This window comes from Gossypium hirsutum, chromosome A05, assembly GCF_007990345.1.
Source record: "Gossypium hirsutum isolate 1008001.06 chromosome A05, Gossypium_hirsutum_v2.1, whole genome shotgun sequence".
NCBI lineage: Eukaryota > Viridiplantae > Streptophyta > Magnoliopsida > Malvales > Malvaceae > Gossypium > Gossypium hirsutum.
The window spans coordinates 88,702,050-88,715,765 of NC_053428.1; the positions used below are offsets into that span (position 1 = coordinate 88,702,050).

General features: G+C 38.3%; 1 protein-coding gene across 1 annotated transcript; it reads right to left on the reverse strand.

Moving 5' to 3' along the window:
* Positions 1–4,957: 4,957 nt before the first annotated feature.
* Positions 4,958–5,550, reverse strand: LOC107960488 (uncharacterized). Its single transcript, XM_016896828.1, has 2 exons — positions 5,270–5,550; positions 4,958–5,159 (listed from the first exon to the last, which is right to left on the reverse strand). Exons 1-2 carry the CDS (start codon positions 5,548–5,550, stop codon positions 4,958–4,960), a joined length of 483 nt encoding a protein of 160 aa, XP_016752317.1.
* Positions 5,551–13,716: the final 8,166 nt, after the last annotated feature.

Genomic DNA, 13,716 nt, shown 5'->3' on the forward strand with positions numbered 1-13,716 from the left:
ACCGAAGTATTGTCATGGGTATTCCAAGGAGAATGGTAAAGGAGTACGAATGAGGAAAGTCCAGTTGAACGCTAGGAATAGATTCGGATATTTGGGCATCCGAACTCATTGAGTTGAGTCTGAGTTCACTTATGGATGCGGACGTCTGAACTCGTTGAATTGAGTCCGAGTCCGTGAGATGTAACTAGGCATCCGAGCTCGTTGAGTTGAGTCCGAGTTCACTAATGGATGCGAACGTCCGAACTCATTTAGCTGAGTCTGAGCTCGTGAGATGTAACTAGGCATCTGAACTCGTTGAGTTGAGTCTGAGTTCACTTATGGATGCGAACGTCCGAACTCATTGAGTTGAGTCCGAGTTCGTGAGATGTAACTAGGCATCCGAGCTCGTTGAGTTGAGTCCGAGTTCACTTATGAATGCGAACGCCTGAGCTCATTGAGTTGAGTCCGAGTTCGCTTATGGGCGGGTTACATGGTAGCTTGGCAACATATGTGGCACTTATGTGCAAACTTTCCATGTATTCGAGTTATATTCCGATGTGTTCAATGCGTAGAATTCTAGTGAAATGGAAGAATACTCAAGATGCAAGTGACGTATTGGTAAGTGTTGTGGAATGGGCACTTTGGACAGGTGTGTACTTAACCCTCGGGTTGAGACTTGATATGACAACAATAATGTAGTAAAATGATGAATGATGAATTGAAATGTGATATATGTTTTGGTGATATTACGCTAATGTTGGTTGGTATAATTGCTTTGTTAAGTTACTTGTTATTTGCATGTGAACTTACTAAGAATTTATGCTTACTCCTTCCCTTCCATTCCTTGTATTTTTGACAAGCCGGTTTGGAGATCAGGACGGTCGGAGGCACGCTCACACTATTAACGGGCCATTTCGGTATGGTGGCTTGCATATTTTGGGAATATGGCATGTATAGCATTATAATCCTTTTGTGTATATAACCTTATGATATAGCTCATGGTTGGCATGGAAATGTTTGAGAATTATTAGCTATTGGAGTGGCTAATCGAGATTATATTTGATAACACGCATGCTTTATGTGCTAACTAATATATGGAAATCCATAAAATGGTGAAATTGGCTATAAAACAGAATCACGCAGCAGCAGTGATGTGAGTTTGAAAAATCACTAAAAATAGTAGAGATAGAATTAGATGATGAATAAAATATATAATTGAATCTTAATAAATATATTTTCATGTGGACGAAACAAAATAGGTAAAAGAGTTGTATTTTATGAGGTGAAATAGGGTCAAAGCAATTTCTGGATTCCCTATTCTAACTTTAGAAATTCACCATAATATTAGTTTATCTTTGTTTATCTTCTTTAATTACTTTTTATTTCATTTTCCTTTAATATTAGTTTAATTTTAGTTTTTACAATTTTTATTTTCGGCTATTTCATTACGAGTAATTATGCTTCCTTATATTTCCTAAAGAGTTCCTGATTTTATCACAGTCATAAAGAGCTCCAAAGCTCATCATCAAATAGGAACTAAAAACTCTACTGGCAAAGGTTCTCCATGACTGCCATGTCTTGCTCGACCATGACCATAGCTACTACCAGACATAATTCTCTTTTGGCGCAAGACTTATGGACTAATGAACCTTTACCACCATCAAAGTATCCTCCTCCACTCTCATCATTGCCTTGGCCGATTATTCTCTATAACTCCAATTCAAGGAGTTCATTCATCATTCATGAAGTTTCACTTCTCTCCCTATCTTATGATTATATATCTATATTTTTCAATATATCTATCTTTGTACATTGAGGGCAATGTACATGTTAAGTGTGGGGGTCTTTTATATCATTATCAGAAATCCTTGAATTTTGTCTTATTCTCACGTGAATCACTCATATCACTATTAGAATAAATTTTACTTAATTTATGATTTTTATTGATATGTCTTGAATTAAAACATAGGCATTTATGCATTGATTGTTTAAACTTTAAGACATTAGGGAATCAAGCATGATAATTTGATTTTTTTTAAAACTTTTAGGTTGCTTCCCTAAGTTTAGGTATTATCTTGAGTTGAAATTCACAAGTTTAAACATAAAAAATCCATAATTTTTGTAAGATCTGGTGCCTTTAGAGCATATTTTATTTCTTTCATGCTCACTTTTATTATGAGTGCGTCAGTATTGATTTGTTATTCTGGAACTTGCTTGATTATGCATGTCAAGACCACACCATTTGATTTGATATGTCGAGATGATAAAGGCACTTAGGTTTAACCAACTTACTCCACAAAAGCCTACCTTCATAATTAACCCTTAGTGATCCCCTTTGAGCCTAACAAGCCATTAATTGATTTACCCTCAATATTAACCCATAACCCATTATTGTTGAAATCCCCTAATTTGATCCTTATTTTTGTCGAGATTTGATTTGAACTAATTGCTTAGCTATGTTTTATTCTTCGTTACAATTATTAAGTTCTATGTTATTCTGAAAAAAAAAAACAATCCTTACACATATATTAGTAGTAATTCGTCTTTTTTTTAGCTTGAGTGTTAATTCGATATTCTGAGAAGAAGCTCACTTGTATTAAATTGATAATTGGTTATTTTTCTTGTTAGGTGATTTCTTCAATTCAATCTCGATTCTAACCTTTTCCTTCAGCCTGTGACGAGACCCCCTAACCAAAGCCACGTTACAACCCTCTAAAGATCTTTTTGATTGATGTATCATCTCAATATATAGTGGTGGAGATTTGATTTTCATGCAAGCCTATGGTAATAACTTTTCATATTGACTAATGAGTGCTTTATTTGATGTCCTTAAACCCCTCGAGTGATTTGAGTGAATCTTTAGTAAGAATGTTAAACTCTGTGATATTTTGATCAAAAGTGATTACTTAGACGAGGGGGGACACCTATGTTTTCATGATAAAATGCTCAACTTGGAATGTTTGAAACTTTGATGTACTTTTAGTTGAATTTTCAATGTATGATCACCTATGGATTATGTTGAGATATTATTGATAGGGATTATAAATTGAGAAGAATTTATTTTGATTGTGAGTTGAGGATTTTGCTTGAGGATAAGCAATCGCTTAAGTGTGGGGGTATTTGATAAACCGTGATTTATACATATTTTTATCCCATGCTTATCATATTTATGGATGGTTTCTCCTTAGATTTTGTGAATTCGATGCTCCTGATCCTTTAATTTCATGTTTTATACTTAGGTGAGCATAGGAGAGTAAAAAGAGCGAGAAACGGGCTGAAAACAAAGAAAATGGACCCACATGGGAAATCAACACGGCCTGGACTTCCTCACATGGGCGTGTCACACGGCCGTGTCCATTTGGTAGGATTGAAGCGTGACTTACATTGGTAGGCTACACGACCGTGCCTATTCAACAGCCTTGACCAAGGGCTGGAGTAATCGTACACGGAAGTGTCACACGGCCATCTCCCTGCCGAGCCCAAGTATAGCCCTACTCGGAAAAAGGCCTCTTTTGAGGGCTCTTAGGCATTTGAAAGCCTATTTAAACACCGGAGGAGGTATTTAGAATAGGCGCGCGGAGTAGGAAGCAAGGAATTACCCAAGGGAAACCGATTGGTCCATCTCAGAAGCCAGATTCATCGTCAAGACTGAAGATCTCCCTTCAATTTCCATTCAGGGGATTTGGATTTTCTTTATGTTTTGTATTCATTATTGTTTTGAGATGTTTTATTTTATAATTATGAACTAAACCCCCTAAATACCCAAGGGGAATGAAACCTGAGACAGATCTTATTACTATTATCTGAATTGTATGATAAATATTTGACTTGTTCTTAATTATGTGTTCTTAATTCTTGTTTTAATATTCCAGGATATTGATTCAAATTAATGCTCTTATTTAGAGGAGGCGAAGACCCTGTCTAAGAGTAACTTTGTTGCAATTAAGCAGAGTTAATTGCACGCCTAGAGATAGGGTGATAAGATTTTGCCGTATTAGGGTGAAACCTAATAAGAGGATCCATAGATCGAGTTAATGCAACACTAGGGCGTTAATTAGAAAGAGATTTCAATTAAATCAACCTAGGGTTAGACGTTATTTGTCTCGAGAGAGATAATAATATAACTTAGGGATTTCTACGGATCAAGTTAAATGAATAAATCATCTGATTTAGATTCAAATAACAAGTGAAGTCTAGATGGATTTTTCCTTAGGTATTGTCTTAATCATTCGGATTTTCCAAAATATTTTCCCTAATTTCTCCCTATGCATTCTTAGTTTAGTTAACTAGTTTAGATAAACAAATCCCTTAATTTTTAGGCTAGATAATAAAAAGAAAGTAGTTACTAGTACTCTTGGTTCCTTTGGGTTCGAAAATTCGGTCTTGCTAAAGCTATACTGCTTTTCGATAGGTTACACTTGCCTTCATCATGATAATAGTTAGTTTCAAGAAAAATTAATTATAAATTTTTAAAACCTATCGTGAATATCACGTGCCAATCTCCATGATACTCTCTCCTTATCCCTCCTTGATATCCTCTAACCATCCCACAAGACCAATTCATACTCTCCGTCACCAGAGTTCAAATCCAACACCAACTCTTGCCGTCCCCTGGTAGCAAAATAAATGCTCCTTTCTTGCCATAGGATTCAAACCATTGCTCACACAATAGCCATTTCACGCCGCCACAAGCTCCTTTGTGACATAAAATCTCACACACTCAAACATAAGCCCTAACTGCTAACAACCAATCTCACTTAAGAACAAAACTAAAAATATTGCCGGGCCCAGACTCGAACCCAGGCTTCCTGAACATCCCTAAAAATACCCAAATCTCATTGCCAATAAAGCAAACAAGAAATTTGTGTCATAGCATACAAAATTGCAGACCCTACATTTTTTGGGCATTACAATTCTACCCCTTAGAGAAATTTCGGCCTCAAAATTTACCTGGTTAGAATAAGTGAGGGTATTGCTGTCACATTGCTTCCTCTATGTCCCACAGGGCCTCTTCTGAACCGTGATTATGCCAAAGCACTTTGACCAGTAGAATAGATTTATTTCTCAATACTTTAACATCATGGTCCAATATCTGCACCGGTTCTTCCTCGATAGTTAAATCAGGCCTAACCTCGATTTCCTCAACTGACACTATGCGCGAGGGATTAGAGCAGGACCGCCTCAGTATTGAAACATGAAACACATCATGAATTCTATCCAACTCTGGAGGCAATTCAAGTTGATACGCAACCAATCTTACACGCTTAAGTATTCGGTAAGGCCCAATAACCCAGGGCTAAGCTTGCCTTTTTGCCCAAACCTCAAAATTTTGCTCCATGGTGAGACTTTAAGAAAGACATAATCCTCCACCGAGTACTCGATTTCTTTACGCTTTAAGTCGGCATAAGAATTTTTCCTATCAGATGCTTCATTTAACCGATCTCGAATCAGTTTTACCTTGTCTTCAGTATCAGAAATTAATTCTGGCCCCAGAATTCGCCGCTCACCCAACTCAGTCCAACAGATAGGAGTACAACACCTACGAGCATAAAACACCTCATATGGTGCCATTTGAATACTGGTTTGGTAGCTATTGTTATACGCAAACTCTGCCAGCGGCAAGTAGTCCTCTTAACTGCCTCTGAAATCAATTACACAACTTCTTAACATGTCTTCGAGTGTCTAAATCACCCTCTGTGAATGCCTATCTGTCTGAGGGTGAAATGCAGTGTTGAAATCCAATTTTGTACCCAAAGCCTCGTGTAACTTCTTCCAGAACTGATATGTGAATCTAGGATCTCTATCAGATATGATAGAAATCGGTACATCATGCAGTCTCACAATTTTGGCCACATACAACTTGGCAAACTTTTGCAACAAAAAATCAATGCAGAACGGTATAAAATAGGCAGATTTAGTCAATCGGTCTACAATCACCCATATCAAATCCTTCTTAGTAGGCGTTAAGGGTAGCCCACTCACAAAATCCTTGGTTACCCTCTCCCACTTTCGGAGTGGAATTTTAACTGGCTGTAGTAACCCAAAAGGTAGTTGTTGCTCAGCCTTAACTTGCTGGCATGTCAAGCACTTACTCACATAATCAGTAACTTCGCGTTTCAACCCTGGCCACCAGTACAGCTCACAAAGATCTTGTAACACCCCGTACCCGAGACCGTTGCCGGAGTCGAACACGAGGTGCTAACCGACTTAATTCATTTACTTTCACAGTCCATTTTAAAATTTTTCGGGCAGTTGGCTAACTACGTCACTGTCACCTTAAAAATCATATCTTGAGTTCCAAAACTCGAAAATCAGTTTCGTAATTTTTCCCTGAAACTAGACTCATATTTCCATCTACATATTTTTTTCTAGAATTTTTGGTTAGGCCAATTAGTCAAGTTTATTAGTTAAATCTCCCCTATTACAGGGTGCGACTACACTGACCTTCATGCATTACGACTTAGATATCTCCCTGTACAGGGCTTCAATACTGATGACGTTTGTTTCGATAGAAACTAGACTCAAAAAGGAATCTATACATATTGGCATGACTTCTAAATGTCTCTGGTTAATTTATAATGAATTTCCAAATTCAGATCAGGGGATCCAGAAACCGTTCTGGCCCTATCTCACGAAAACTTTAACATCTCATAATATACTGTTCATATGAACTTTTCGTTACTATCCTATGAAAATAGATTCATTGAGGTTCGATTACATAATTTATTCACTATTTAATTCCATTCCTACTATTTTTAGTGATTTTTCACATCCACATCACTGCTGCATCCAGCATCTATTTTTAAGGTAAACTTTACCTATTTCATGATCCTCCATGGATCAACTAGAGTTTGTCATACATATACCAAAAGTGATCATGAATAACCATTCCCATGACTAACCGTTACCAACATTTCCATACCTCTCGACGGACAACATACAAAATGATTATAATGCTATGATCAAAGTATATTTAAGCCATTTTCGCATGGCTATCCAAATTTACATAAAACCGAAAGGTACATGACCAACAGCAAAAGGGCAGTCCTATACATGCCATTTCAAAGTTCAACCAAAATATACCAAAAGGAGCTTTGATAGTGTGGGCGACTTCGACTTCAAAAATCCCGAGTCCGATAGCTGAAGGACCAAAATCTATAAAACAGAGAACTAAATAAACGGAGTAAGCATTAAATGCTTAGTAAGTTTTGAGCAAAGAATTTAAGCACAACCGAAGTATAGCATTCATATAACTAAACGGATAATTCCATATATATACATATTCTCAAATCATTCCTACTTCACATTCCAACCCCTATATTCATACATAAGGGATCATCTTAGCCAAATACCGGAAGCTCATTACTCGACTGAGCGAATATTATTCGAAGGGAATCAACTATTCCAATGCACATACGAAACATACCTCATTGTTGGGATTTTACAAGCGTATTAACTGAAATTTTTACAGCAAGATCGCTCATTCCCAAATCACGTACCTTCAGAATTTAACCGGATATAGCTACTCGTTCAAATGCCTTCGGGACATAGCCCGGTTAAAGCAACTCGCACAAAATTCCTTCGGGACTTAACCCGGATTTAGTAACTCGCACCAATGCCTTTGGGCTTAGCCCTGAATTAGTAACTCGCACAAATGCCTTCGGATCTTAGTCCAGATATAGTCACTTAGCACAAAGCCTTCGGGACTTAGCTCGGACATCATTCGAATAACCATGCACATTTATCAATAAATCATGACACATCCGTATTTCATTTTCATTACCAAAGCTCAAACACAAGACACTTATCACACTTGCAATTTCGGCTTAATAGCCACATACAAAGAGCATGATTTTGATTTGCTTAAAACATGATCTAATCAAATCATAATCTAAGTTCCATTACTCGAAAACTTACCTCGGATGTGGTCGAACGATTTCGGCGGCTATTCGATAACTTTTTCCTTTCCCTTATCCAACTGTGGTCCTCTAAGCTCTTGAGCTAATTCAAACAAATTTAACTTATTAAAGTCTCATTATGCTAGCTTATGGTCGAATATGACAAGGAGTTTAATAGGTCATATGGCCACCCTTTAGCTCAAATACACAATGGTCATGCGCATTTTTAATCACATTAAGCAATTTAACACAATTCATTTGAACATCAAAAGAGAAGCTCAAGGTACTTAGCCCATATATACATTAGACATTAGAGTCACATATGTACGAAATCACGAATCGAATTCAACATATTAGCTAATATTCCCCTTAGCCGAATTTTCTAAGTCAAGATAAAAGCATCAATATGCTTGCCTCTAACCGAACACATACAACACAAATCTATTTCATGTGGCCGAATATACATGTCTAGGTTGAGGCCGATTATATGCTTAATACTTCCTACAAATATGGTTGCTTGTATTGACTACATACCATTTTGTTTCAAATTCAAAACTCGGCTAATACACATATACACACTAGTAAATCAAACATTAACATTTGATCTTCACCTTACTACCATTTCTCATCCAAATAACGTGAATAACAACCATATTTCTCCTCTACTTTCTACTATGGCCGAATGCATCACAACACCATACCATTTCAATTTTGGTCATTGTTAAACAAAGAACTTAATGTCTCACTCAAAAATGCTAAAAAGAAGAATCAAGAGTCATCAATCTACCATCACATGCATCATTACAAAGCTTCATTTTTAGCATGTAAATGACATCAACACCAATCCACTTTAGCCGAATACCATCTCCATGACATAGCAAAGATTTGAACCATGGGCTAGCTAGAACTCAAGCTAACAACTAAAACATGCATGAATCTTATGGCACAACATCAAACATACCTTAGCCTAGTTACATGCATGGCCGAACCTCTTCAACCTTTCTTCTTCCTTTATCCTTAAAATTTTGGGCCAAAGATGTTCAAGGATGAACACTTTTTTTTTGTTTTCTTTTCTTCAACTCACGGCAATGGGGGGGCGAAACAATCACACACATTCTTTCTTTTTTTTTTTCTCATCCTACTAACACTAATACTTTATTGCCCATGCTTTTTATTTTATTATTCCTTACATAATGCATTAACCCAACATGTTTATGACATGTTTTTAGCCATAACATTTTGTCCACCCATGCTCATGGCCAGCCACTACTAATTGGGGGGGAAAATTGACATGCAAGTCCTCCCTTTTGATTACATGCACTATTAGATCCTTGTAGATTAGCCTATCACATTTCAAAAGTGTCACACAAGTCCTATGTACTACATTCACATACAATTAACTAAATTGAAGCTTAAAATTTTCGCACATTCATATTCACATATTTTAGACCATAAATATCACATTCAAATAATTTGGTGACTCGGTTTAGCGGTCCCGAAACCGCTTTCCGACTAGGGTCACTATAGGGCTGTCACAGATCTCGGTATAACTTGCATAGCATATGGACTACTATACGCCTCTTGTAGTATAGACTGCCTCAAATCGGAATCCCTCGGTATACAAACTCTTCCACAAAAACATAATACTCCTTCACTATTCAGCCCAAAATCTGTAGTCTCACCATTCTTGACTTGTCAAAAATGAGAAACTAGCAACTCATCCAGCAATTGTTTCTACTTAATTTGATCAGTCCAAGTCGGTCTCACTTGCAGTTCATCTAACAAGCTACCATCATCGAACAAGCTGAGAAGAGCAAACATTACTCTCAAATCAGATACAACCCTACGGTTCAGTGCGTCAGCTACCACATTAGCTTTACCAGGGTGGTACTTAATTGAACAATCATAATCCTTAGGCAACTCTATCCATCTTCGTTGCCTAAGATTCAGCTCCTTTTGAGTAAGAAGATATTTGAGGCTTTTATGATCTGTGAAAATAATAGACTTTTCACCGTATAAGTAATGCCTCCAAATCTTCAGTGCGAATACCATTGCAGCTAACTCCAAATCATGAGTGGGGTAATTCGCCTCGTGAGGCTTAAGCTGAGAAGAAACGTAAGCAACCACCTTACCCTCTTGTATCAACACACAACCCAAACCAATGTACGAGGTATCACTATAGGCAGTAAATTCCTTCCCAGACTCTAGTTGTATCAAAACAGGGGCCTTAGTCAAAACATCCTTCAGTTTCTCAAAACTCTCTTACTATTTATCAGTCCAATTGAACGGTACCCCTTTACGCAGTAACTTGGTCAGAGGTGCAGCAATCAGTGAAAACCTTTTAACAAAACATCTGTAATACCCAGCCAGACCCAGAAAGCTTCGAATCTCAGATACATTTTTGGTGGTTTTCAATCCACTCAGCTCCAATTTTTCGAGGATCCATCCTAATCCCCATGGTAGACACTACGTGACCTAGAAATGTCACTTCTCGCATCCAAAACTCACACTTGTTGAACTTTGTGTAAAGCTTCTTTTCCCTCAGAATTTGTAAGACAATTCGAAGATGTGCATCATTATCCTCTTTTATTTTTGAATACACCAAGATGTCGTCTATAAACACAACTATGAATCAATCCAAGTAAGGCTGGAATACTCGGTTCATCAAATACATGAAAGCCCTTAGTGCATTTGTCAACCCAAATGGCATCACTAAAAACTTGTAGTGACCATAACGAGTCCTAAACGTAGTCTTATACACATCAGCTGCCTTAACCTTTAGCTGATGGTACCCAGATCGAAGATCTCTCCTGGAGAAAATAGTAGCTCCTTGCAGCTGGTCAAACAGATCATCTATCCTCGGTAAAGGGTACTTGTTCTTGATAGTCAGTTTGTTCAGTTGACGATAATTGATGCACATGCGCATGGATCCATCCTTCTTCTTCACAAACAACACAGGTGCTCTCTATGGGGACACACTTAGTCGAATGAATCCTCGATCCAGTAGCTCTTGAATTTAAGCTTTTAACTCCACCAGCTCTTTCGGTGCCATCTTATATGGGGCGATGGACATCGGAGCTGTTCCAGATAGGAGCTCAATGTCAAATTTGACCTCAAGATTTTGAGGCAACCTAGGAAGTTCTTTAGGAAATACATCAAAATTCCTTAACATTTCTGACATCTCCAACAGAAGGACCTTTAGAATTAGAAATGCTAACATAAGCTAGGAATGTCTCGCAACCTTTGTGAACCAGCTTCTCGGCCCTTAACGCAGAAATCACATTAGACAGATAATCTCTTCGCTCTCCTATCATAGTCACCTCCTCATCCTCCACAGATTTCAACACCATACGCTTAGCAGCACAATCCAATTTTGTACGGTGTTTTACTAGCCAATCCATGCCCAATATAATATCAAATTCCCCAAACGGTAGTTCCATCAAATCCGTCAGAAAAACCACACCTTGGACCTCTAGAGGCACATTTCTGAACAACTTATTCACCCCCAACCGGCTGTCGCACTGGACTGAACACAATCATCTCACTAACAGTATCTTCAAACTAAATACCTAGCGTCTCAGACACAATGCATACAACAGACGAATGTGTAAACCCAATATCAATTAAAGCAGTGTATGGTATATTATAAATTAAGAACGTACCCGTTATGAAGTCAGGAGTGTCACTATCTTCTTAACGACGAGCAGCATAGACCAGTGTAGGCTGCCTCACTTTAGTGCTACCAACACCGTTGCCTGAAGTTCTACGACCTCGTCCCAAATCATTTCCACCTCCGGCCTGACCACGGCCTCTCGGTGGCTACTGACCACCTCTCCCTGGTTAAACATAGACCTGACCTACAGACAGGCCTCTGGGTACAGTTTCTAACCTGATGATCCATAGACCCACATTTGAAGCACGCCCCAGTTTGTTTCCAGCACTCACCCTGGTGAGCTCTCCCACAATCAGCACAAGGTTGCGGTCTTGCAGCAACAATAGGAACCCCAGCTCAGACTGGCCCATCAAATCTAGGCTTCTTCTTTGGCCCAACAAAAGAACTTGAGGGCCCAAAATCCCTCTTATTTCTGCCTCTATCTCATTCACGGTTCTAACGCTCAGAGCATTTCACATCCTCAGTAATTTTCTCCTTTTCCACAAGGGCAGTAAAATCTCGCTCCCTCTGCAGAGCTATCAATATACGTAATTCATCTCGGAGACCATCCCTGAAATGCACACAGCGTTTATACTCAGTTGCTACTATACCATGTGCATAACAACTTAGCCGCAGAAACTCCACCTCGTACTCTGCCACTGTCTTATTCCCTAGGGTCAAGTTCAGGAATTCCTTCTTTCGGTGTCCACATAACTTGCGCCCACATACTTCCCTAAAAAGGCTACTTTGAAGAAATCCCATGTCAAACGGTCAGCTTGTGTACCTTCCCTCACAGTGAGCCACCATTGGTAGGCGTCATCTCACAGTAAGGGCACTGCTCCTTTTAATTTTTGCTCTACAGTACAGTCAAGGTTGTCCGTTATCTGCTCGATAGCCTCCAACCAATACTCTGCCACATTTGGGGCTACACTAGAAACACCCCTGAAGATCTCCACTCCGTTAGACTGAGTCGGTTAGAAATTGACCTTCAGCCCACTGATCCAATACTCGCTCCAACAACCCTTTCAAGAACACGTGACTCGATGCTGGTCATGAGACCCTGTCTCAGTTACTGGTGAGGCCGGTGCCTCCTTAGCAGGCATGTGACCCGATGCTGAAGACCCAGCTCTAGCATTAGCCTGGCCTCTACCGCAGCCTCCTGTACCCTTTTCGCGAGTACCCCTTGTACTCATTTCAATAGCGAATTATCTATTTAAAAGTCTTATGTATCAATTTATAATTTCAGTGATTATTAACAATGTGTTATGAACGACAATAATTAAGGTTTGTTTCTGCAGAACAAAGTCTTACTATAGTTCCCAGTCTTCTATAGTCTCAATTTACTCTAACCAAAGAGTTTTAGTATGGTACAACTATCTATAGCAGTTTCTCAGTATAACATTTCAGTCCATAGTAGTATAATGGCAGAGAACTTATAGATTTGGAACAGGAGACTTGGTGTGCCACGTTTCCAGTAACTTCATTTCAAAAACAATTCAAATTCCTTTGAAATAATCTTTTTCCAAACCAAATTTTAGGAAAACTTTCCAATACCCTATTTTTGAGAAAAATTTTAAAAACCCATTCCACAGTCGAGTTTTACAAACTTGACTCTGATACCACTAAATGTAACACTCGAAACTCGGCCTAGACGTTATGACCGAATCTGGCATGTCACATAAAAGTATTTTTCATTAGTAAACCTCTTAAGTAAAAACCCGTTCCTGAGTATAAATCTTTTTATGTCATTTAAAAATGGTTCTTGTCAAAACTTTTACAAATTTACTTAGACTTTGGTACATTATACAATCTAAATTGCGGAAGCATCTTGAAAACTTTACTGTTGAAAGCTCGTGTTCATTAGAAAACCATGACAATTTGAAAACCGTGATGATTTGAAAACTCATTTTCCCTAGACTAGCAGTTTAGATAGAAATTCAAAAGCCCAATTAAAACTTAAAACCACCATTGGCCTTATTACATAAACAAAACCACAAAATGAAACATAAAGAAAAAAAGTTATATGTAGAACACCAGCAATTGTGTGGCCACCTCCGAGTCACTCGCAGCACCAAACCGCCTAAGGCTAGGGATTACCTGCACAGCTAAAAAGAAAAAGGGTGAGTTTACGAAAACTCAGTGTGTAATCCCCTATCGGTTAAATAGTAAACAGTGCACACAACAACA